The sequence below is a fragment of the Mesitornis unicolor genome, unplaced genomic scaffold (genome assembly GCF_000695765.1).
Source record: "Mesitornis unicolor isolate BGI_N332 unplaced genomic scaffold, ASM69576v1 scaffold15537, whole genome shotgun sequence".
In the NCBI taxonomy this organism is placed as follows: domain Eukaryota; kingdom Metazoa; phylum Chordata; class Aves; order Mesitornithiformes; family Mesitornithidae; genus Mesitornis; species Mesitornis unicolor.
The window spans coordinates 4,159-30,286 of NW_010198522.1; the positions used below are offsets into that span (position 1 = coordinate 4,159).

General features: G+C 40.7%; 1 protein-coding gene across 1 annotated transcript; it reads right to left on the bottom strand.

Annotated features, from left to right (window-relative positions):
* Positions 1-251: 251 nt before the first annotated feature.
* Positions 252-26,128, bottom strand: TBC1D8B (TBC1 domain family, member 8B (with GRAM domain); the record flags this gene model as incomplete). Its single annotated transcript, XM_010189175.1, has 20 exons — positions 252-824; positions 1,169-1,266; positions 1,580-1,636; positions 2,437-2,520; positions 2,829-2,894; positions 3,729-3,969; positions 4,159-4,227; positions 5,369-5,467; positions 8,193-8,322; positions 9,494-9,779; positions 10,476-10,593; positions 11,041-11,255; positions 12,625-12,775; positions 16,232-16,381; positions 17,691-17,858; positions 19,475-19,682; positions 19,993-20,233; positions 21,414-21,639; positions 22,274-22,392; positions 26,018-26,128. Coding segments are annotated over 20 exons (3,248 nt in total), but the record flags the coding sequence as incomplete, so codon positions are not given.

Consider the following 26,128-nt stretch of genomic DNA (forward strand, 5'->3'; position numbering starts at 1 on the left):
GGAAGACAATCACTAAGCTGCCGATACTTCTTTTAAGTGAAAATGGCTGGAAGTCATTCCTTTCATCACAGCAGTAGGAAGGGAACTGGAGAGCACGCACTGCAATAGCTGCCATTCAGATAGGTTTGCAAAAGGTCACATCCAGTACTTCCAAGCAATGGTGTGTATTTTAATAACATGGTAAAGACAGTTTATTATTCAGTCCTCTTTTTTTGTTTAGTGAAACTTATGAACAATGCAAGAAAGTGATTGTGCTTCAAACCTTTTATTTACAGTAGATATCAGATTACTGCTACGTAAAGACAACTCTTCAAACTCCATTCCCTATGTGAACACCAGAATCACTTTCCACAGTAACAACCTTCACTTGTAAGCGCTTTGTGTGGTTAATTCAGAGTCGAAGGTAAAGAAAATTACAATCTGGTTCTTGCTTTAAGTTGTAAATTTTTAGCACTCTCTATTTTAAGTTTTATGTCATGAGGCTTCTCAAAGAATCTCACAAAGACTGGCTCGTTTAATAAGGATGCCAGAATCTGTTCAAAGGCAAAAGACCACTCATGGTTCCCTCTCAAACTCTGTGCTCTGCTGCCTTCAGCCCGCTCAGAGCTGCTGTCGTCTCGCCCTTTGCTGGGGATTTCAGCAGGCACCTCTGTAACAGCCACTGCACCTTCGACTGGTGAGGCGGGACCCTGCAGCCTCCTCCCAACTTCTTCCATCTTCAGCAGCAGGCTGGTGACCACCGCTATGGCCCGATACAACAGCTCCTCCTCAGGATCCCCATGGAACAGATTGTACAGTGTTTTTGAGAACTGGATGAACTGAGACTACAGAGGAAGACGGAAGAGACTGTTCAGAGAACAGCGACACAACCGTCCCGCCTCACTGCACATCGTGATCTCAACCCAGTGCCTGCTGCTGCTTGGCACCTGGGACAACAACTGCTCTGATGGCAATATGGGCATGGGCCAGCCCTGATAAACCTAAGTGTGTCTGAAAGTCCTTCTCCTCATAAGCTTACACTTACAGCAGTTTAAGGAAAACACAGTCTAGTGAGTAACGTGAAGGTCTGAAATGTAAGGGATCTTACAAATCCTTTAGAAAGCTACTAAAGGACTTAAAGGATAAACTGCAATCAAAGAGAGACTTAAATAAGCCCCAGACAGTTTACCTGATTCATTCTTGGCAAATCCTTAATGTTTTCTTCTTTTCTGAGAAGTTCATCTTGCCATTGCTTCAGATATGCCTGAATATCAACCTTCCCCTTACCTACTTGACAAGAAGAAAAAAAAAGGAAGGAAAAAACCAAAGTAAACAAACAAGAACTAAGACCTTACCATGAGGGATGATAAGCAAAAGAACTGGCATCCTCAGTGTCATTCCTTCTCAGTGGAGTAGTGGGGTCAAGGAGTAAACAGGACCAGAATTGATACCACCCAGGACCATACTTATAAAAGTGGATATAATGTTAGCACTACGCTAGAGATGATGTTTCTCAGTATACTTTGTCACCACACGCTTCCTCAGCTCTGCCCCCCCAAAAAGACACACAGTTACCAAACACGTCTCTAGGATTCTTTACCTTTTTCTGGGCTGCTCTTCAAAGAATCACTTTCAAGACCATCCCCAGCAGATGAAACTACAGTTCAGGAGGAGAAAAAGGAGAAAGAGTTGTTTGTTTGAGAAAGGAGGATCAATGGTTCATTTCCTTTCACCAAAATCTTCCTTAAGAAGCAAGACCCTCACCATCTCCTATGTTCTCAACCCAGATTAGGCCAAGAAGAAACCACATGGTAAGATTCGTATAGTTTCTATGAAAACAGAAGTCACATGAGGCTGGAGATCTCCAAGGAAACTGCAATCAGTTATATCAAGTAAATAATCTTCATGATGTTCATGGCTCATGTCTTGAACAAGTAAAACCACCCAGCTTTCCAAACAGAGTATTTTATCAGCTCCATAAACTTAGACCCCACAAAACTTTTTTCAGCTAACTCAGTTTAAAATGAAGGAAAGGATTTTGAAACACTTGCTTACGTGCCTCAAAATAATTATGGATTTGGATATTTTATTTATTGAGGTAGGAATATTATATATATTATCCCTCTGTGTCTTGAATGCAAAAGTGAAATGGCCATCACTTGAAAGACCACTGCAACAGGTTCCCTACTCTGCTGAAAAATGCTGACAAAATCCACTCCCCTGTTTCCATGTAAACACCCGTGGCCTTTGAATTCAATAATCAGATTTGTTATCCACAAATCCTACACTACTTCATGGAAACGTAACTATCTACAGAAGCTCCTCGCAGAGGATTCTTGTTAACAGTGATGTGATTTACTGATTTTCAGAAGAGAGCTCTCCATTTGTCACCAGGAGATAATTAACAGATTCCTCCTAATAGATTCTGCAGGCAAAGCCTGACAGCAGGGAGCTTACCACTGAGTTGGCTGAAGTGGATCAGTTCTTCTTTAGAAAGATCATGGCCTTTGGAAGGACTCAGAGATTCTACTTCAGTAAAAGCTGCAATAAATAAATGAATAAAGTGGGTTTGGGACTTCCAAGCATTACCAAAGCAGTGATAAAAAGCAAAAGCTTTGTACAGACAAATGGCCCCTATGAAAATAAATGGTGTTGGAGCAGATGAAGTCTTTTCCAAAGAATACATCACTCTAGAAGAAACACGCATCTGTCTTACAGCTATTGGACTGTGCTGTAGCCAGGACTGGTGACAACAGGAAGAAAAGTGAAAGTTAAGAAAAAAAAAAAACCCTGCAAAGATGATAAAAACCAGGAACAGCCCTTCCCAAATGCCACGGCCTCCCACTTACCTGGAGGGATGTGCAACTTAAAAAGAAGCTTGAGTTTGTCAGTGAAACTCCCATTATACATGGTATCTGTTAGAGGAAAGAGGCAAGACAGTCTGTTCAACTGGCCGAAACTTTCAAACATCCTCTTAACCTAAACAAACACAACCCACGGAGGTTGGAACTGGACATGCATCCTATCTTACATGGAGTATAATTAGAGATGAAGCTTAACTGGGGCTTGCCTACACAGAGGAAAGACCACCACCAAAATAAAAGCACAGCATCAAAGAAATACGATATAGCACTAAGGTCTTAGCTTTTTCTCTTAAATTTTTGATTCTTGAACAATAGCGCTTTGAAAACGGGCTGAAAGGAACAGAGTAGTAAGTCAAGAAAATTTTCAGTTCCCCAGAAATACAAGGCATTGGTCATCTTGCACTATCTTTGTATGAGATGGCTTAGTATGAGGAAACATTTATCATCAACCAAACAGGCTGAGCAATGAGTTCATACCGTTTCCTCATTTTATGGGATTTTGATGGAAAAGCCATATTTAAATTTAGCCTCAAATAGGAGATTATTCGCCAGGGGATTAACGCGTCAGGAAAGTTTGTAACACTAGTTAGTAAAGCTTTGTGTTAGCTACTTCATGGTGAAATACACACAAGAAAATGAGAGCACAGTTCCATAACTTAGGGACTTTATCATTCACCTAAACTGTGTAGCTCCCACTCCCAATCTTGTAAATATACTTTGAGCGTTTGGCTTGCCATTTAACAGTCTTTGCATTTAACAACACGTGATAAAAATCAAACTATTTGACCCTAAGTTATATAGGGTACAGGAGGTGATACACTCCAGGACTGCTCCCAAGATGGAGTTCCCCTGTGAATGTGCTACAGATGTGTGCTGTTCTCATACCAAGAACACAGACGAACTGTTTGAAGTTTATAAGGCAGCTGGAGCTCTCATCCAACAGTCTGAATGTCCACAATGCAAGCGAGTCTCTGTTTGCACAGTGTGACCAGGGGCTCAGAAGATGACAGAGAACCCTGAATTGCTGGCAATCAATCCGATACTGGTCAAGATATGGCAGACTGGCATCATGATGTTGCAAGACAGGACTATTTACATTCCAATAACAGGAAAGAAAGTGCTCCTTCTGCAAAGGAAAGAGAAAACGTTAGATTTTCTGAAACAACAACTCTCTCTGGGTGAGAGACGTGGGATATCAACCATGTAATCTGATTTAAAGCTGACATACACCTTAATTTGTTAAAACTGTTTCGTACCCATAACACAGTCCACCATTAAGAAGCAAGTTCAGTAAGTGAGGAAAATGGCACGTTACCTTGAATAACTCATAAAGCTCTTCAAGATCACTAGGACTGAACTTTACATCCTGGGACACAACACGTAGCTGAAACAAAATTAAGAGAAAATTGATTGATGAGTCTTCCCTCTTTGGAATAAGCCTGTAGAATAAAGTTATGGGAGACTTAACCTTACACTGAAAGACATTGTTTGAATATTCCAGGTTTTGGCATGTTACAACGAGGAGTAAAAACAGAACTTCTTTTTAAAAGCAATTTAAAGAAGATTATAAACTGAAAGAAATAATTTCTCCCCAAAAAAGGGTGCTTAAAGCTAGTCACTTTACTTGCAAACATGGATAATGATATAACACAGAGCTTCCTTTATAATGGCCAAATGCATATTCAGCTCTCAACAGTGAAGCTGAATTCTCATGTTTTAAATTTAAAAAAAAAAACGTTCACAGCTTTTTAAAGTAAAGTTATCTACAGGACCAGGTTCCATCTTCACATTATGTACATTTTGTAAAATGAAATACAACAGTTATCATCTTAGCACAACCAACAGCATTTAGTATCAGTTGCTACAAGCCACATTTACTACAGAAAGAAGCCTGTTAAACAGACTGGTATCATCCTCAGTTATTGCAGACGAGCCACTGAAGAAAACAGGCAAGCAAAGGAAGCACCGTGCAACCTCCACCTTCCTTCAGGAGTGTGAACTTAAAGGATGATATTGGCAGCTGAAGAGCTACCACACCATGCCCGCATTACTGGACACCCACACACACCACAGGCAAAAAAGCAACCCGTGTTGAATGCAGCACAATAATCTCTTCAGTGACATTTGGGATTGCTTCCCAGAGTAAAAGTGCAGGTGAGCAATTGTTTTACTATAACATTGTGGACATTTCACAGTGCTTTAAGCCTCTACGAAAAATGCATCAACAACAGCAGACAGAAACACAGGTCAGATTGTTCCAATCAACACAAAGTGTCAGAGATAGGCCAGCTTCAGAAGCTGTCTGTGATGGCGTTACTTGTAACAAGAGCAGAAGGCCATGCTGGTCATTCACAGGCTGAAAACACCACAGGCCAAACCCCAGTTAACAGACGCTCTGCTGACGAGAGGGATTTCGGCATATAAAATTATATATTTGGCCCTGGAAAATGTAGCTCTTCTCAGAATTTTCCAAAAGGGAACAGATTTTATCAGAGGGAAGCGTTTAGTTCTTTCAAGCCACTCACCACATTCTGTTTGGTGGTAGCCTCTAACGTCTGGATCACATAAAGCCTGTTCCTGCAGCGCATGCTCTCAACATCCTCATATCGAATCTCGCCATATCTCTGAGAAGAAAAGCATCGTTCCATTAAATCAACTGCTGTGAGACACATCCAAGCAGATATTTCTGTCTTTCTGGCATCTCAGTACAGCACAGGTATGGACACAAGAGATGACCCCAGAAACTCTGAGGAAAAAAAAATCATTTATTAGAGCATTAAAATTCTCCCTAAGCAGTGTAACTTTTAAAAGGGCAGGTATTTCAGAGTGACAGAGAAAGAAGAAACGGGATTAGTTCACTGTGGGGGAAGACAAAGGGAGTTTTCCTCAGTGTGCTTTGTTGCCATTTTTGGCAGTGCGCTTTAAACAAGTTATGAAAAACTGCAACACGGTCATGAAGAGTCTGAGCACATAAGCTTCGAGGAAAGGTTAGAGGAACTCATCGTGCTGAATCTAGAAGAAGAAAAGATCACAGCTGAAAGGGTAAGTGATGAACAACAACCAAAGAGCCACAAGGAATTGCAGAGAAAACGGCAACTGGCTGTCCTAATAGCGCTTTATGAGCGTCCAAAAGGATCTACACTGGGTATTAGGACAGAAACCCTACAACGTGCTAAAGTTTTTGCAGATTCTCTGTTGTTGAAGTGTTAACAACATTAGATGTTTTTCAAGGATGATCTGGGCGCCTGCTGAAAAGGGACCTGAACTGGATGACCTGTGGAGTTCTCTCCCAGAAGTGTATTTCTGTGTTCCGGTGAAGACCACTACCAGCACAGTTCTGTCTTGGAACAAAGAGGAAGCAGAGAGAAACTGCATCTCTGAATCATAACTTATTCACTGGTCTGGCTTCTGGCCGCTGAAATTGTGCAATGGCCTCAGTAAGAATATAAATAAGATGTATAACCTAACTCTGAATTAGTGCAACGTGATAAAGTGCTGCACGTTCTTCCAGTCACTAGTTAAACAGGACTTCTTCACACCTGATTAGACTGCCAAAGAATGAGTCTGTGTCACAAAGGCACAAAACTGAACATAATTTTAGAATTCAAGTCTGTATCTTTTCAGTTAATCTCATTTATCTTGTGAACACCCATGCGAAGCAACAGTGTCACAAAGAACATCTCTGTTCACTTATTCATGATTTGTAACCAGACCTATCTGCAGAAAGTAACTCTCCATTGCAGCAATCATCCCATTGTGAAATTTGTTTTATTGTGTTTCCACAGTGCTACGAAAATAAAACCCTTCGCCGCAACAGCACTGTGTTGAAATTAACTGTCTGGTCAAAATGGGAAGCAGGAAATTTACTCTTGCTTTGTACCAGCAGTTCCCAAACAAGGGTTTGTGACCCTTACCAGCACTGAAGAAATTCCGTTTCAATTGAAGATAAAAATATACACACAAAAAAGGGACTATGAGATAGAAGCTGTCAGCTCTGAAGTGGGAGATTCAGGTTCAAGGATCTGCCCCAGTCCATGTTCAAAAGCCATACCAAATCAGACTGCTTTGGTCCAGTCACCGGGCTCCAAAGGCAGAGGAAGAAGGCAGCGAGTTTCTTTTGCTTGGTTTTTCAGTAACAACTCCATCTCTGTGAAAACTTCAGCTCACACTTCAGCTTGCAATATACAGCACTTCGTTATTTGCCATCTCTGTTCTTTATTCTGCAAATATTCATCCTCACTATGAGATCCCTCCATGATGGGAAAGACCTATAATAGTTTGCACCTCTTCTTACAAGAACCTTAAAGGATTTTACAAACGTGGTTCTTTGGTACAACAGTCTTGTGAAACATTACTGATAGCAGAAGCACAGACTTTTTCTATGATTAGCCTAATGCTATAAAGACACTTCAAAGGAACTTGGATTTTCTTGTCTCTGTCACCCCTCTAAAGGCAAAGTCCTCTTCTCAGTAAAAATGAAAAGAGACAGTCCCTAAATTACACAAATTACAGTTAGTTAATCTTTCCTGGGTCCAGGCCAGGACATTTTTTCCAAAAGAGAGATATTGTGGATCTTTCACTAGAAACATATGACTGGGAATCAGAAAAGGAAGAAGAAAGTATCATATGGATAAAAGAAGACAGCCAACAGAAAAAAAAAAGCCAACTAAATGTGAACAGATCTTTTCTCTCTCTTTCTTTCATTTCAGGGCGAGCTGAACAGAAACCCATCTACAAATGGATTAATACCCTGACAAAAATCACGCCAAGGAAGAAAAGGCCTCATGAAAATCTGAGGACAAAAAGGAGAAGCTAGACCTACTTCCTGCCAAGGGAGAGCTGCAAAAATCAAACCTGCAAATGAAAAGAAAGTGCTAAAAAATCATAACTAGTCTTCCTCACCTAACACATACCTAGACAGTCATTGAACCCATACAATAAACTACTCAAGCACACAGTTTCCTGCACGGGTTGTTATGCCAAGTATTATCACTACCTGCAGTGTGCAGGAATCAGTCCCAAATCAGTAAACGCAAGGGCTGTTTCTGCTGCACTTTGTTGCCACACTATTACGGTGAATGAGGGATGGCAGTAAGTGGCCTGTGATGAACCTGGGGAACTCCACAAGTACATTTCAGGCAGTTAAAAGAACAAAGCAACATAAAACCAGACCTATCCCATAACCTATGAGGTTTTCAGTGAGGCTCAACAAAATGCAGAGCCCAATTTCTACCATTCTAGGCAGATTTTCTACTCTGTTTTGAGCAGTGCAGCTGCAGTATTTTTAAGGTAGACCATGCAATGTAAACAGCGCATGGGGTGCGAAAACATACCCACAAGAACACGTACTTCATTTGACTCTCGGATCAAATCGGTAATGTCCACTTTCGGATGGTCACTCTTTGTATCGCTGAGGTTGGAGCCCTGCTGCACAGCTGGAGGCAAAGGACTGTCTTTGTTAGTGACACTGTCAAAAAATCTGCACAAAGCAAACACACAGGAAAGCAGCAGGAACAAGTTTATCACAACCAAATGATAACATCACTGTCTACTGCAGAAAAAGCGTGCCGAGAATGGGAAACAGCAAGGAATATCAGCATGAACAGCACAAATACGGTGTAATAGTAACAGAGCTGTAGAAACACAGGCACCAGCCACCCAGAGAAGGCTGTAGAGCTTCTAGACTGGGAGTCGAAAACAAGAGTTCAAAAGGAGTCCATAATAATCATCAAAATCTTGTGTGTTAAGTGGAAACAGCAGCTTGTCTGGTTCAAGTGAAAACTGAAATTTCAGCACACGGCTAGATTTTAAATTTTAACATATTTAAACTGGGTGAATGTGCTCTTACTGTTAGGGGTTTTTTAAAGTGTTAAATACTGAAGTGAGTACAGCTAGGTTTTAAAATAAATACCAGGCTGCGTGGTCTCATAATAAAAACCACATTTTCCACATCACCCTATTTTAACATGCAACATTTAAAAACCTCACTAAAAGGAAATTCTTCTTATCAGTTCTTAATAGACCGTAGTAGAGTCATTTTGCTGTAATACTCCATGATACACAGTCACAGCAGCAGCAACAGGTCAGCAGTGAATTAAAAACTATGCAAGTATTGGTAGCAACACATGTTTAAAATGCATATTTGAATTTATTCTTCCAATGCTAATGTAGAACAAACATCTGGGCATGACTGTCCTCACTGCAATTTTTTGGGGGCCTTATTTCTATTTTAAGCCATTAGCAGCAGAGGAGCCAGTAGCATAAAGTACAAGAACTGAGCTGTAGAAAATGTCGTCAGTAAATTGATGCCTGAAATGTCTGAAGCAGTCTTTGTGTGCTCTAATATCATCATCAAGGAAAGCCTCCTTCTTTAACTGATATAAATTCCAGGCAAAAACCACATTGTTTTTACTTTACACAGATTGGCAATGGTTTTAGAAGAACATGGATGGGTTTACAGGATTTTCAGAGGATCCAGACACAATTTCCCACCACCCCTTCCACAATTTCGGCCTGAGGTGAACACCTCGTTCCTCTGAAGCCTTTGGAAGTCTCGGCCAGATGTCTTCTCAGCTGCCCCAGAAAGATTTATCTATTTGCCATTACAGCAGTTGCTACACAGCCCACAAGAAAAACAGTCACACCGATACCTGTTGAGAACAGTGACTGCTTCTGCATCATCCTTACAAGTCAGCAACTTGTCCATGTTGTATTCCAGCACTGCGAGACCCAGCTGCAAGATTGCCTTTATCCCATCATAGAAGAAACAGTCCACCACATTGACTGCACTTTCAATAGGCAGCACACTGATAAAAAGGGTAAGGAACCAGGAAAGAGAGACCGAGGAGAAAAAAGTCATGTCCGTCATGTGGTCTGTCAACTGAGGCAGATGAACCCTGATGAGCTCCTCAAACACTGCCTGATCTACCAAGGCACCTGCAGGGAAAGGATAACAAAACCACCACCCAAGTCTTAATAAAGAGAAGCAGACTTTTGTCAGAGCACCGGCCAGAAATCAAGCCCCTGTCCTGTTTGTTTGTTTTCAAAGCAAACGCAGGTCTAGCTGCATGAAACAACTGGCTTCCTTCCCTGTGCTGGAAGCTACGCATGGGTCTAGAGCCTTGCTGCATGCTGTAAAGTGTGCTAGCACTTTTCTGGGCGAGAGGCTGCTTCCAGTGATTCTCCTGACAGCCGATACACCCTCTCTACAATGAGAGAGACACTTCATGTCTGATTTTCTTCAAGCATATACACCTGCAGGCACTGAGTATGAGATCAAAGAGTACGTCTGGACCTGGAACAACTTTTTTCCCTTTATTTAAGCTGACTACGTTTCAAGTAAATACTATGAATTGCAGTTATAATTCCAACAGAACAGTATAATAGTCTAATTGACTACTTCTTGAGTAGTTATGCCTAAAGTAATGACAATATCTGAAAATCACATCCACTCCTGCTTAAGGAGGAGCCTTGGGACATTCTCTGTAGCTTCCATTCTCTGCTTCACCACACTGAACCAAATATAACAGCTTCCCTCCGCTGTGCAGCCTTCAGCTCATTTTGAACATTTGCTGTTAACAAATGACCACTTATATTCAATTCTAGATAGATAAAAAGACAGACAGATGTTACCAATGATTCGACGATTGAAATAATCGGGTAGCATCCTTTCACACACAGCAACCAAAAGCCAGAATGCTTCCTCCTCTTTAGCATATAGCAGAAGTACTGATGTCAAAATGTTCATTGCCTGTAACATTAAATGGGAAAGGAAACATTTATGAGGAAAGATGGCGAAAACACAACTGATGTAGTTTGTTAAAATCTGTACTTCCAAAGGCACTGTACAGCACAATTCTAGAGTGCTAGGATAACCTGCAGCTGTAATCCAGTATAAGACTTTTACCTCTATATTATTAAATACAGAGCATAGTATTTAAACTACATAAAAATATTTGCAAGTGCTAGAAGTCCAGTAAGAATGCAAAGGCACGATGAAGTGGACATGATGGCATTTATCAACACATCAAGTTCAATGTAAAAATGCATGTCACATAGTGTGAAGAAATAAGCAAAGGGAACCAGTGAGCAAGAAACCAGTACATATTTATGTGATTGATTTGATGACGTGCCACCATACTGCCATCATGAGCTGATATTTAGACAACCAACGCTGAAAGTCTCAAAACTGCTGTACCTGACAATATCCAATCTGGGGATTCCTGTATGCATAAGCAGTAAGAACTCTCCTGAGTGCAGAAATTCCTGTGTCACTTTGAAAAGCAGGATGCTCAGGTAAGGAGCGACGTAAATCTCGTTCAATTTCATCAGTAGCTAAAGTGCACGTTCCTAAGGACTTTTCCACCAACCCAGAGTAATAACCAGGGTTGGATGCCATATCATTTACAGCACCTGCCAAAACATTGCATTGGACAGTATTAGAGCACAACAGTAAAGTACCTACATGATTGCCTGCAGTCTGTATAAAAATTTTTGGTGACTACTGAGGTACCTCTTAAACCTCCAGACGTTACTGCAGTGATGCATCAGAGTAATTCTACTGAAATTAATGGAACTACTCTGAAATTAAAACAGAAAAGCAAAATAAAATAAGGCTTGGAGGAAATCTGAGTCACTTTCCATAATAAAGGTGATTTCGACTTACTTTTTGTTCCACTGGGGGTGAGGGGGAAGCTTCCTCTCACCTACAATTTTGCCCAAGCTTTCTGGCACACACAATACCTTTCTGTTTGTAGAGCTGGAAACAGATTAGAGAAACCAGGCAAAGGACTGATATTTACCTAGTTAAATTCCATAAATTTTATGGCAACAGAGATACCAGTGTGGGAACAGAAGCATAAAAGCCTGTGTAAACTCTCCAAGAACACTAGCAAAGATAGATCCACGCTCACATGTCCTCAAAAGGAACTACCATACAGTAGGCTGAATGAAGAGCATAAAAGGCATTTGTTACGATAAACACATCCTCTGGAACAGCAGAAAGCTCTGCCCACAGGAACACAGTGAGCACAGCTAGCAGATAAGGTCCTGGGTGGCTCCTCAACATAGGCAGCTCATTAATCTGACACAGGCTTCCTTATGACTCTGATCAAGTCTGTGGCTGCTGCTTTTTTAAGTCTTTTGGTGAATGGGAATAGAAAGCGCACACAAGTGTTGTAAAACAGTGTCTTAATTCCCTGGCCCTCCATCTCCTCAAGTGAAGTGCTGTGACACTGGTGCGTCCTACAGAAGAAAGCCCCAAAAGCACACTCAAAGAGTTTTGGCAAAAGATCCCATCTATGTAAGAAAGTCCGCAATTCCTATGTATCTCACTCTTTAAAACAAGCAGCAGCACATGGCAAAGAGTTGCCAATAACTGGGGCCAAATTCTCTGCCAGGAAAACATTTTTTGTCTGATAACATTATCCTCTCAGAAAGCTTAAATCAAAACAACTGAAACACAGTCTCACAAACAAGCGCTTCTTTTTAGCAAGTAAAGAGGCTTTGCTGAAACAGACTGTCCCCGGGAACAGCAAGTGTTCTTATGGTTACTTTTCACTTCGTTGTAAAAGAAGCAGATGCAGGTTTAGTATGAATCAATGCAAACCAAAATAGTAGACAAAACTATCCCATTCATCATTGTGAAGTCTCTTTCTTCAGAAAGACATGGATAAATTGCCAGAGGTCAGAGCATTTTTTGTCAGCCTGTGTTCAGTCAGTAACAAGAGCATTCCTACAGCAGAGTCCACAAAATGAATCAATGATACTTGCTATGCAGTACCTGAGAAGAGCAGCCAGAGCTCTCCTCTTAATGCCTCCGGGATCCCCCTCACAACCAGGTCTCGAGTCTTCTTTGTTCGAAACATACTGACACCATGTCCTCGTTCGACAAAGAGGATGCTCCAGGACTGCTCCTTCATTTTCTCTTTCAACTATGAAAAGCAGAAGGCAACACAGGCATTAAGCACACCAAAAGATTTTCCTCATGTTTCAGAGAACAGAACCAAATTTTGCTCTCAGCTATATTCATATAAACTGGAAACAGCAGCACTGGCATCAGTATTGACAGGTGAAATGAGGGCTTCATGATGCAAATCTAACCCGTGCACAGCGTAGGTTTGGCATACAATGCAATCTCCTATGTGACCTACTGTTCTTTAAAGTGTATTATTACAAGAATCTCTACACCAGAGCAGACAAAAGGTAAAGCTAAGCCAGTATCCCATCAGACAGAAACCAACAGCAAGTGTCACAGGACAGTAAGGCCAAGCAGACATCTGCAAAATCCTCCTCCATCCCCCTGCAAACACAAGCACAGGCACCTCCTCAGCAGAGGAAATCTCTCCGAATTTAACAACGCACAGCAGATTATTCCCTGCAAATTGCTTTCTGAACCCAGACAAACCTGCCACCTTCTAACCTCGCTAGATGCCCCCTTGTTGCTGTATTAACACAGCAATCGCTCCCTTCCACCTTTTTCAAGCCATTCCCAAGTCAACTTTTGTCTTACTTCCCACTTGAGAACCGTTCCAACCCATAAACAGCAGTAACTGTATGCAAGCTGGATTTTCATTTTAAATGAATTTTAAATTAGTTATGTTTTATTATTCACTATTCTGTTAAACACTTTTTTGTATAATCAGTAGGTAGCCAGCCCTATTTGTTACCTCTAGTCTGAACCATTTGCAACTTTGGCACCACATCAGCAAAAATTACATCATTATCAAAGGACCACAAAGTACCAGAGATTTAAAGGGAGTGAATGGCAGTGATAAAGCAGTACGAGAGCAAACCAGTGCAAGGTACAACTGTGCAAATTCTGTCATCATAGTTCTCCTGAGGCATTTCAGAAATGCATTGCCAGCATAACAGATAAGAAAAATCCACGTTCAATGTAATTCCTATGGCAAAAAGTAGAGGTACATTAAAACTTCCTCTTGTAAGAGTCTTTTTCAGCTACTTTCATGTAAATATGTATATATTTATGTTTGTATGATACATACATACAAACAAATCTGCTTATTGTAACTTGGGTCAATTTTAAAACACCAATTTTTTTTGTTGCCAACTTGAGAAAAAGAGCATAACGTTTTCTTGGTAAAGGGAAATCAACAGAGAAAGGAAAAAAGATGACATTGAATGAAAGCAATAGGAAAGACAACCAGGAGGAACAGTGTAGAGAAGGTTCAGACTGCTCATGTGTGATGGCAGCTTCTTCTGTGCTAACCTGAGAGTTCTAACACACAAGCAATGAGAAAAAGTATTTGGCCTTGGTGGCGCAATGAAATCAAGCAAGGGATCTGCAAAATCTCCTCACTGCCATAGGCACCTGCTTAATTTCTCCTGATAAACTGAGATACTTCCATTTCAACAAATCTAGGAACTGTTCTTTGCTAACAGCAATAAAAATGTACCAGCTCTCCTCCCCCTCTACTCTGCCCTGGTGAGATCGCATCTGGAATATTGTGTCCAGTTCTGGGCCCTCAGTTCAAGAAGGACAAGAACTGCTGGAGAGAGTCCAGCGTAGGGCTACAAAGATGATCAAGGGAGTGGAGCATCTCCCTTATGAGGAGCGGCTGAGGGAGCTGGGGCTCTTTAGTTTGCAGAAGAGGAGACTGAGGGGAGACCTCATTCATGTTTAGAAATATTTAAAGGGTGAGTGTCACGAGGATGGAGCCAGGCTCTTCTCGGTGACAAACAATGATAGGACAAGGGGTAACGGACACAAGCTGGAACACAGGAGGTTCCACTTCAATTGGAGAAGAAACTTCTTCTCAGTGAGGGTGACAGAGCCCTGGCCCAGGCTGCCCAGAGAGGTTGTGGAGTCTCCTTCTCTGCAGACATTCAAAACCTGCCTGGATGCCTTCCTGTGTAACCTCATCTGGGTGTTCCTGCTCCGGCAGGGGAACTGGACTGGATGAGCTTTGGAGGTCCCTTCCAATCCCTAACGGTCTGGGATTCTGTGCACTCTGTTACAGATGAAATAATGTCCCACAGAAACTCAACAGCCAAAACAGGTTGCTTCCCTTTTTTGATTCACCGTGCTTTGTTGCCCTGTATTAGCCACCAGATTTGGAACAGAATGGCTATAAATGGTGGACAGCACAGAGAGATGGCATGACATCAGTGTTGTTATTGTCCCACGGTTTTGCAATCTTCCCTCAGTTTATCTACACAAGCCCCAAAGAGCACTAGGAGAGAATCAATAATCAGGAAAACTGGCAGGAGAATGAAGTCTAGCTGGGTTCAGGAGGGAACTTACAGCTGAAAGCATTTATGCCCATATAGGTTTTACATTTAATAAAATCTTTATCAAGCAGATAGAAAGTTTTTACAAGCTAGCAATTTCTGTCAACATAGAAGATAATAGTGGATGCATCTGAACTTCTGCCACGTTAGCAAAACCTGCTTCACAGAATGAGAACTGGAAAAATTCCTTATTCAGACAAAACTGAAGTTCCAGGCATTTTACCTGCAGAGTAGAAGGAGGCAGAGACAGCAGAAACAGTTAAACAGATCCTTTGTGAAGTACAAGATTACTAATAAACTACTGATTATGCATCTAAAACTAAATTCCATTTCTCTGAAGCAAAGCAACTGATGATCAGGTGCTCCAACTCATGAGAGGCTCTGGGGCTGAGCCAGGGTGAACGTTGCCACCGCATCTTCTGTGCATGCAGCAGTAAGATTTAGCATTGTGAAAGCAATTCAAGGAACCAAAAAGAAAAGCAGATTTTTGTCCGCTTTTGTTCAACATACTATAAAAAGTAGAACTTCAAAATCTGGATTTCCTTTTCTCCTGCCCAAAGGGTGTTTGTTTTCTGATAATTCCAATATACAAAATCCCATATCCTAATTTACCTCGTTTTGCTACCTTAATTTTAAAACAAAACCTTTCTGTCTTCTTGCACACACTATGCAAAAGAGAAAATAGGAATCTGTCCTACTGCAAAAATAGAGAAACATTCTCCAGAGCGTAACTTTGTTAGACAGAAGTGCAAAAGAATGAAGCAAGAAAGAAAGGAAGTCAATTTCTCGATAACATTTTTCTCGCTCCCAAAAAGTTTGTGGTGACTCTGTATCTTGACAATTCAGACAGATATGAAACATGTTCACTATCATAAAACAAAGACCCGGCGCTTCCCTGCGGGGTGGAAGAGGAGGAATTAGCTCCATGAAGATAAGGCATATCATTATTAAACCAGATGAGCAGAAAATTGAATGGAGTCATTGAGAAGCACCCTGCGGACCCCAGAGATAGAAAATGCAGATGAAAGAAGACTGGCAAAGCCCCAGAGGAAATCAGCAGCCTTGCTGGAATATATTTCGAATACTCTTCAGTCCTTTCCAATTAGACTCCAAAAACTGTTCGCTATTTTATTCCTTACCATTTTAGAGTCTAGATTCTCAGCATCCTGAGGATGGTAGACAGTCATGAGGGCCTCTGTACTGACAGTTTTGCTGTTATCTCTCTGACACATCTTTGATGGTCCCACATCAAAATCCTTTGGACCGTCAGAGGCAGAATGAGTTGCAACCTTGAGAAAAAAAATGCAACAGTGGTAGTTATAAATGCCAAACAATCCTTCAAGAAGCAGCGCTGACACTGAAAACCATCGTGCTTCTAGACCAACATTGTTTATTATACTAAGTTACAGGTACCAGATACAGACTTCCAAAATAAATGATCAACAGCCATCCCTGCTCTGCACAGCTGGGCTTTCGGGAGGCTGCACTTGACAAAAAAAATCCATCCCTACAGCTAAAAACTTAATTATGAAAGGGCAACTATTCCTAATGAGGACTGTAAAAGACAGGGAGGCCTGGCCATCTATCACCAATGAAGTCAAAAGAAAAACTTTCATTTAAATGGAGCGATATACTGAACTATGAAGAAATGCTGAGAGCATTTCACAATCAGCATTAGAACATGAATTGTTTTTCAAAACCTGATGGAAAACAAAGAACCCAAACCAGAATGCATTCACAGTAGCACCATTGTTTAACATATTCTCTTTAGTATGGGCAGAGTTATTTATTTTTCCACACCTTAAAACCAGAGGAACATGACCTAGTATGGTATGTCAAGTTAATGGAGATACAACCTGAAATAAGGTAATCCAAAAGGGAATGCCCTTGAGCAGCAGATCTTTCCACGCAGATCTCCCAGGGCTGTACTGTACCCTTATCAGCTGAGCATTTCTGCTGGTACCGCGCTATCTTGCTTTTATTACTCATTTTTGCCTTTTAACCCTTAAGAATAAAAATCTCAAGGTAGAAATTTTACTGATACGCTGATTATTTTCTACCAAAAGGCATTGATTTGTTCCAACCTCACAACTGTCACTTCAGAGGCTACTCCAGCTGATTCTATGTAATTTTTTTTCCAGGGGAAAATCTTCATGGAAGAGATACAGCAACTACAGTAAATAATGCTGGCTAGGGCTGTTTTGTCATTGCTTTTTTATTTGCCATGGGTGAAACTACACATGTGGATCCCTTCACAGCCAGAAACAACCTTGCAATCATTCCATCAACTTCCTGAGTCAAAGACTCAGCTGACAGAAATCAGCACCGCTACACAGTTTTACATCAGACTGCAGGACTTCTGTTTGAATGCGAAGGGTCTGAAGGCAAGAGATGTGAACATGGGAATTTAAAGATGAAAAAAAAAAGAAAATATTTAGGCAGTTTGAAATCTAGAGGTACAGCAGACACTGTTACCCATCTTGTGTCTAGATTCAGGCTTAAATATAAATGTATCACACTACACAAAAAAACACTGACAATGATATGTAAATTCCTTTTAAGACTACACAACCTAGATAAAAGTAGAAGAGCAGTTACCTCTGTATTTATGATGTGTTGTGGACTTGAAGTTGCATTGCATTTCATCCTGAGCTTTGTCACAAGCTGTTCAAAATCTCTAACCTCTGTGAAACGAAACGCTGTTTTTCCTTTGGTACTGATGCTGACTCCTCTGTTGGCTGGATCTGTCGTATCCACCCCTGTGACCTACAGAAGCAAGGATACATAAATTAGGCAACAAATTTTACCAGCTTACTTCTGAAAGAGAAAAACCTGTTAAAAATACATGCAGACATGAAACGGCAGTGTGAAACATCACACAAGAACTAGTAATGCAAGTAACAAGCTCCTTACTTCAAAGCTCAGTGGTCTGGAGCTATTTTAGCACGAGGTACTAAGTATTATGGGAGAGATTTTTGAGAAAGTACTAAAAAGTCTTTGAAAAGGTTTTCCCAGCTGTGAGTGCTGAGCTTATTTGAAAATCTTGCCTCCTCCTACCTGCTGAAGCTGTTGCTTTTTTCCTTACCATCAAAAGCAGACAAAACACGGCTTTTGCACATAATCAAATGACAAGATTCACAAGAATGGATTTCCACGGAGAATACCCTTTGAAAGACAGCTGTCATAACACACGGCGGCTGGAGCTGACTTTAATTGCCACAGTGGAACAGTTACAGATTAGAGCAGTTGATACACTTTAATAATGCAAGTACCAGTGAGACAATCATGAAGAGCTAGACTGACTGCCATTGCGGATGCTTTTACATTGGTATAGGTAAAGAACGAGAGATGACTGAAATAAAGTAACTGCAGTACTGGCAAACAAATAGTGAGGGCCTGACAATCCACCAGAAAGGATGTAAGACCCAGCTCCTTTAACACAGCCTCTCCTTGTCTCTCACAGGTTATGAACATCCCTATTGTTTGCAGGACTACTTAAAGAGGATGAAATAAATTGCTTTATCTGTGCAGGGAACACCAAGGATAGTGCGAAAATTAGCTCAGCTCCCCCGCTATGTCAGATGTCTTATGTCAGGCAGTATGTACACAAAGAATGTGGAGCAATTTTACAGAGCAATTAATGAACCTGGTTAATTTTTAGGCTATTGTGAAGTATGCCTGGGTGCTGAGGAGAAGCTTTTAACACTGGAAGACTGAAACGTGGCAATGTCCCAGACCACATGAAGTCAAGAGAGGGATACAGAAGGGTTTGGGTTTTTTCCCCCAGAAATTATTCCACAGGCTAGCTATAGTACTCTATAGAAATATGCTGTGTCCCTTTCAACATGGTTCTTACTCAGCTGTCATGGCAGTGATACTTTCTTACTGATGACTGTCAATGGATTTTCCTATAGACCTTTGAGCAGACAGTACTGCTCAACTGCTGCAAAAAAATTGCACTACTGAGCTAAGAAAGAAACACAGCAGAGCGATTACTAATCTTCCAGGTCCTCTAGACTCTACAATTCTTTACTTTTTATCTTTAAAATCTCTCATTAACTCAAGTTCAAGAATTAAACATAAGCCTTTTCATTTAAACAAAAAAAAAAGTATTTAAAAATTTGGATCCTGTATTCAGCTACAGAAACCAGAGGAAATAGAAAAGGGAAAGGGGATACAGAGAACAAAGCAGAAACATGGAAGTACTTCTATAAACCTATCAACAGAATTCCTACACTGTACACAGAGTAGGGAGAAATGTATGGTATCATGTAAAATAAGCAGATTCTAATGAAAATCTGCTAAACTGCCATTAAACTACACAAATGGAAAACTATCCACAGAACTATCTATAACTATCTCCAACTTGCAGCTTGCATTACCTCTCTTACTGGAATGATAACAGTGCAGAGGCTGCCATCCTGGCTAGCAAAGCAGATGTAGTTTTCTGAAATGCACATTTTGCCATGGGTGTTGTAATGACTGAAAGGAAGCCATAAGAAGCACTCATGAACTTCTTTCAAGGTCTCTTCTTTGGGCAGCCTGAAGAACGCACTGAACTGCTCACTGTGGGCTCGGCTCTCTAGGCCTCTAGATTAAAAACAAAACAAAAAACAGGGTAGGAGAGAGAAAAGAAAAATTAAATAAATGTCAAATGTCTTTACAAATACAAGAGCTAAAAATACCTTGGGAAAAGACAGTAAAACATGCTCTCCCATAACCTGTGGGGTCAGTCTGGAGGGTTCAATGTTTTGCTTGAAGAGGCAACAAAGGGCAGGACCACACCTATCTATATATACCCACTCAACAAAATACTTAAACACTTCACTAAACAGGAACAGATTCAAGCACGTTCTTACACACCTAGATGTGCACTCTAAGACTCAAAGTAACACATTACCTCTTGGTGATCTGCAGAGGGTCACAAAGGACTACGTCATTTTCAAACATCTCCTTGTCAAAAAGTCTCCTAACAGCATAGTTTGCCAGCTGCTCCATGAGAAGAAACGTTTCACTGATGTGCAAAAACATGGAAAAATAGTGATCTTCCCCACAGGAGCGCACATGGATGCTCTCTGTAAGAATCACATTGGAAGTCTTCTCAAGTTTCGATATTTCATCCCAGGAGATAATAAGTTTTACTGAAAATACAAACGTAAGCAGATGTGAGTAACTTTTCGTTAGCTGCTACCCTCATATTAAAAAAATAGAAGTCGACAGCATTAAAAATTTAATTAAGCAATGCAGCTAAACGATAACCTACTTGGAAAGGTCTACAAACTCATGAGCACAAAAAACACCCTGTTCACAATTCCTATAAAGTAATTCCATTAGAAAGACTTTTATAGAAAGAACATTAAAGACACACCATATATGAAAATACAAGCTTACAACATCTTTTCTTTGCAAGTGAAACTGCTCCTATAAAATAATTCCATTAGAAATAATTTTATAGAAAGAAGAACATTAAAGACACACCATATATGAAAATACAAGCTTACAACATCTTTTCTTTGCAAGTGAAACTGCAAATTGCAGACAAACACACCGTATAAGCTACCTCACTTCAGCAGTTTACCATAGGACCTCTTAAAGGAAATCAATCATGTATTGGCATTTAGAGGAACCGTGCTGGCTAGCTATGGCATTTCCCACTACAAATGAAAGGTAGCTTAGAAAGAATGCTGCTATCTTTATGCTTTCCTGCTTTCACATAAATGCATTCTTAAAGGAAATCGATCATGTATTGGCATTTAGAGGAACTGTGCTGGCTAGCTATGGCATTTCCCCCTACAAATGAGAGGTAGCTTAGAAAGAATGCTGCTTTCTTTATGCTTTCCTGCTTTCACATAAATGCAGTTGTACCTCACACTATTAGAGGCATTTGAGTATTTCCAACTAACGTTACACAGGAGAAAAAGGATATGTGCAGTTATCACCAGTGTGTGGTGCAACCACGTGAAATGCCAAGTCTCCATGTGTGCAGAAATAACTGTAATCCTCATAGCCTGAACTAACATTCAGCATGAACTAACGATGGACAACTTTTAGTTACAGTCAACTGCAACGGGTCTGCCTTGTCTCTAAAGCTTATAGAGAGGAAGAAAACTAATGGATATTGTGTAGTGAGTTACACAAGCGTACTCATTTCCATAAAATATTTTACGTTTGCAGTTCTTTCTATTCTGTGTTGACATTGACTCACATAGCAAAACAGCCTTCTTCCTACGTCCAACTTAGGACATGGGAAGAATTCTTCCAAATCTGAAAGATAAAGAGTAAAATGTGAAGGGACTAAGCTTAGTATCAAGGTTTACTTACTTTCTGCTCCCAGCAAAAATGAGTAAAAACTGAGGAAGTTGGTACTAAGATAAAGCCATCCTTGACAGGGCACTCTGCCCTTCCAGTAACTGCATGAGTAGTAGGTAACCAACTTCTCCTGCTCCGGTAAGCCAAAACACTTTTCAAACTTCATAAGACCTTCACGAAACTTCTCAGGATCTTCTTCTTTCACAAAAGAACCTTTTCCCTCTTCAGCAATCAAGCCCTAAAACAAAAAAAACAGTTACTTTATCTATGCATCCATATGGGTGGGTGTCATATACGCACCTGCATACATATGGAGTAGCATTTTCCTAACAGGACAGGAAGTTTTAGAACAGGAAAAATAGTCTGAGGATCAACGCACAATTAATAAATCAAATGTGCTATTTCAGACTCATCTACCACATTGCCTGCACAACTTATGCCAGACACACATTCCCAGGTCTCCTCTTCTGAAGTAGATATATACAAGTCACTTAATCACAAGAATTCCTGGGCTACATATTTAGCGTATACGAAGTGAACTGTTCCACCTTCAGAAAAATATACCGTATGCTTCCCAGGCATCCTTAAAATGATTGTGAAATAATTTATCCATGGTTTAAGACCATTATCTAAAGGCCTCTGGTGTATCATTTACAAAGAAGAGTTTATGTTGAACAACCTTACTAAACTGTGGGGCAGATAAAGAGGAAAAACAGAGCGCGTCAAAGTTAACAGCCACACACTACTCAGTCAGAAGTATGCAGCATGATGATGCTGTCCTTTGGTATTCTAAAGAGGATGTATTATTTGTATGCATTTAGAGGAAGAAAATACTTAGCCTTTCCCAATTATGTCATGTGCCTGTTACTTACTCTTATCTTTCCCTGGACAAAGCTTGTAATATCTTCATTTGAATCAAACACTGATAAAGTATTCATAACATTGTGTTCTAACCAATCCCAGTGTTCTGTTATTTCTTCTCTGCTGGCTCCTGATTGAAAGAGAAAGTTAATATTACTTGAAATTAGAACAGGCTTTAATAATTTCACTAAAAATATTAATCAAAAGAATACTTAGCAAATTCCCAATTCACAGAGTAATTTATACATGCAAGTCCAAATTACGAACCTCAAATTTATTTTTCAACTCTGGTGTACACTAAAAATGCATTTGGTGTACATTAAAAATGTGCACTGCTGAGTTTTTCTCTTTCAAGCCCTTTATGCAGCTATATTTCTAGCCTTTACACCCAGAAGCATCTCAGCTTTGCCAACACCGTGAGGCTCAGTGCTGAAGCCTGACTTGGACTGACTTCAGCTCAGCAGTACCTCCCCAAGACCAACAGCAGAGCACGGGTAGAACACTCCCGGTCTAATCACCAGGATAAAATTCAATGTTCCAAAAATACAAATACTGCATCTTCAAACACCTTAGAGAGAAGTCAACCTTGTTGCTCTATTTACTTTACCTTGCTTTTCAGTCTAGGTTGCAGAGAGCTATGACCTACTATGTGGTGAATGTCACTGCAACTTGATAGCAAAGAAAAACCTCTCTCACCTGAACCTTCAGAAATCCATTTAGATTACTGGTTTACTCTGCATACAGAGGAACACTCTTACCTATGAGCTATTTTTATAATTAGAGAAATGTGGTAGGCCAGCTTCAAAATGCTTGTGATAATCCATCTTACTGTTTTCACATAATTGCAAATTATGGGAGTGGTAACAGGGAATAAGCAGAGATGATACTCGTGAAACAACAGTAGCAAATTCAGTGCTGCGTCAGTTCTTTAAAGACAGGTGGCTCCCCATCAGGTGGTGGGAGATGGAGAGAGGGATAGAGAGGCAAAGAATTTACATAGGTTTGAATAAAGGGATTACAGAATAGGAATTAATTGGCAGTTCTGTCCTCTGCAGGAACGCTCACAAATAAAACCACTCAGCGTAATCACACACTATCAATACCCCTGAGCAAGAACACACCTTGATCATCATCTTTTTTTCCCAATTTGTAAAGACTAACTAAATAACTTTCAGTGGACTCCACAAAATTAGTTAAAGTCACCTTGGGAATGAAGGGAAATCGTTCTACATATGGTTAAATAGTTAGACTGCATCACACAGGGTGGATCTGCAACAGCACTTTAAAAAAATTACAAAGAGTAATTAACATAGCAACTGAATTGCAAACAAATTCCTTTTCTCAGACTACACATGCAGATTAATTGCTTGAGTCACGCTGTGAATCAGAGGCACAGATGTGACACAGTAAAGATGAAACTTCTTAATAAACATTTAAATTATTTAGAAGCACTGTTACAGATCCTTAATATATAACAGCAGGAACAAAATGTAGTCTCTTCAATTTATTCACCACACAGAAGGAACAGCCTGTTTTCTAACACAGAGTACAACTGCACTATGCAGCCTTTTGTTGTAAAGTATACTAATGCAGCTCATAATTGATATAAATTCAGCCCTAAGGTGAAGATTACCCTTTGTGTTTTCCCACAGGCCGACCTGATGGCATTGGCATTCCGCAGAGCATATTTCCAATGTGCTTATCAAAATTCCTTTTTGACAGCCTGTCACCATCAATTCTGACTTCTTCAGCAGCAGTCCTCAAATTTTATTTACTGCCAATTCACAGACTGTTCAAATTCAACTTTATAAGGCTGCCCTTTTAAAGTGACACGTAATGAATTACAGTATCACAGAATCACAGAATCCCAGACCGTTAGGGATTGGAAGGGACCTCCAAAGCTCACCCAGTCCAATCCCCCTGCCGGAGCAGGAACACCCAGATGAGGTTACACAGGAAGGCGTCCAGGCGGGTTTTGAATGTCTGCAGAGAAGGAGACTCCACAACCTCTCTGGGCAGCCTGGTCCAGGGCTCTGTCACCCTCACTGAGAAGAAGTTTCTTCTCCAATTGAAGTGGAACCTCCTGTGTTCCAGTTTGTGTCCGTTACCCCTTGTCCTATCATTGTTTGTCACCGAGAAGAGCCTGGCTCCATCCTCGTGACACTCACCCTTTAAATATTTATAAACAAGAATGAGGTCTCCCCTCAGTCTCCTCTTCTGCAAACTAAAGAGCCCCAGCTCCCTCAGCCGCTCCTCATAAGGGAGATGCTCCACTCCCTTGATCATCTTTGTAGCCCTACGCTGGACTCTCTCCAGCAGTTCCTGTCCTTCTTGAACTGAGGGGCCCAGAACTGGACACAATATTCCAGATGCGGTCTCACCAGGGCAGAGTAGAGTAAATCGCTATTAAACAGTTCTCTCACTGATTACTGCCCTTCAGACAAGTCCTTGCAGAAAGTGAACTCAAGCAGATTAGCGTTACAACATGAAGTGTGTAAGCTATTAACTAAGCATCTAAAAGGACAAATCTGTATTTTAGAAGTAGCTAACTGTATAGAAAAGACAGCAAGAGGCACAACTTTTCATTTAAGGTGAAGCAATGAAGACTCACAATAAAGCAATAGCAGCAAAATCCAAAGTAACAACAGCATAACACTTTCCAGTGGAGTTACTCATGCATGTAAGTGTTTGCAAAACAGCACATTTCCTGCAAAGCTCATCTTTTGCCACAGGCAACTAAGAGGAAGGCCTAGAGCCCGGAAAAGTCTAGATGGAGTCTTGTTTCTGTAAAGAACACTACTAACTAGAAAAAATTAAAGCATGGAAAAATGAACTCATACAGCTCTTTTTTACTGCAATTATAGATGTTTTCAACAAGCCTAAGAAATAGATTCATTCCCCTACAGTGACTCTTTAGCATGAGACCACAAGACAATATTGATTCATTTCAATAGAAAGCGAAGTCCATGCGTCGGAAGAAAAAACAACAATGCGTGTCAAGAACAGAAGAGTCCTCTTAACTTTTGGAAAGGAGATCTCTTTGGACACCCAGCAGTCATGCAGCCTACCTAAAGGAATTAAGACTTTATTTTCAGCAAAAGCTGCGAAACTTCAAACAAACCAAAACCAAACCCACAACAAAATAAGTGCACGCACGCTATCAAAAGCATGCTCCAGGACAAAATCACACACTGCTCTCAAGGTCAATTTTCTTTTCCATTTCCTACTGATTAGTAACACAACATGAGAAAGACAAGTTCTTACGCTACAAGAGCAACATACATGAGGAAGAATTCAGCTCCGACCACAACGAGGAACTTGGCTCATTTTAACAAGCAAAGATAATGTAGAAAAAAACCATTTGGATAGGCAGCTCCCGTTATCCCTACCTACAGCACACTTAGGACTCCCAAGGGCCAACTCATCCCCATCGTCCTGAACTGTGCCAGGTTACACTTGCAGCTTACAGAAGAAAAGATTGTGCCTCTGTTATTCCAAGAGAGCACCAAGGCTTCAGTACGTGATGGATTACTGCAGAAAGCAGACAACTGGAAACTGTAATATGGAGAGCCCACAGACACATCCTGAAAAACTGGAACTACTGTAAATCTCAGGTTTGCAAACAATTTAAAACCGTTTAGAGGTCATGGGAATGAATAATGTTGTGAAACGATAAACCCAAAAATGGATCCCGTACTTCGTGCCCTCATTTTTCACTGTATCAGCTCAGTCAGTTTGTAAATCGCAGTACATACCACATGCAATGGACCAGTAGACTTGAGAGTCTGGCGTCTGATGCAGGATGCGAAATGGGGCGACTTTTGATGTGGAATCCAGCACTGCATCCAATGTTCCCACAAGAAGAC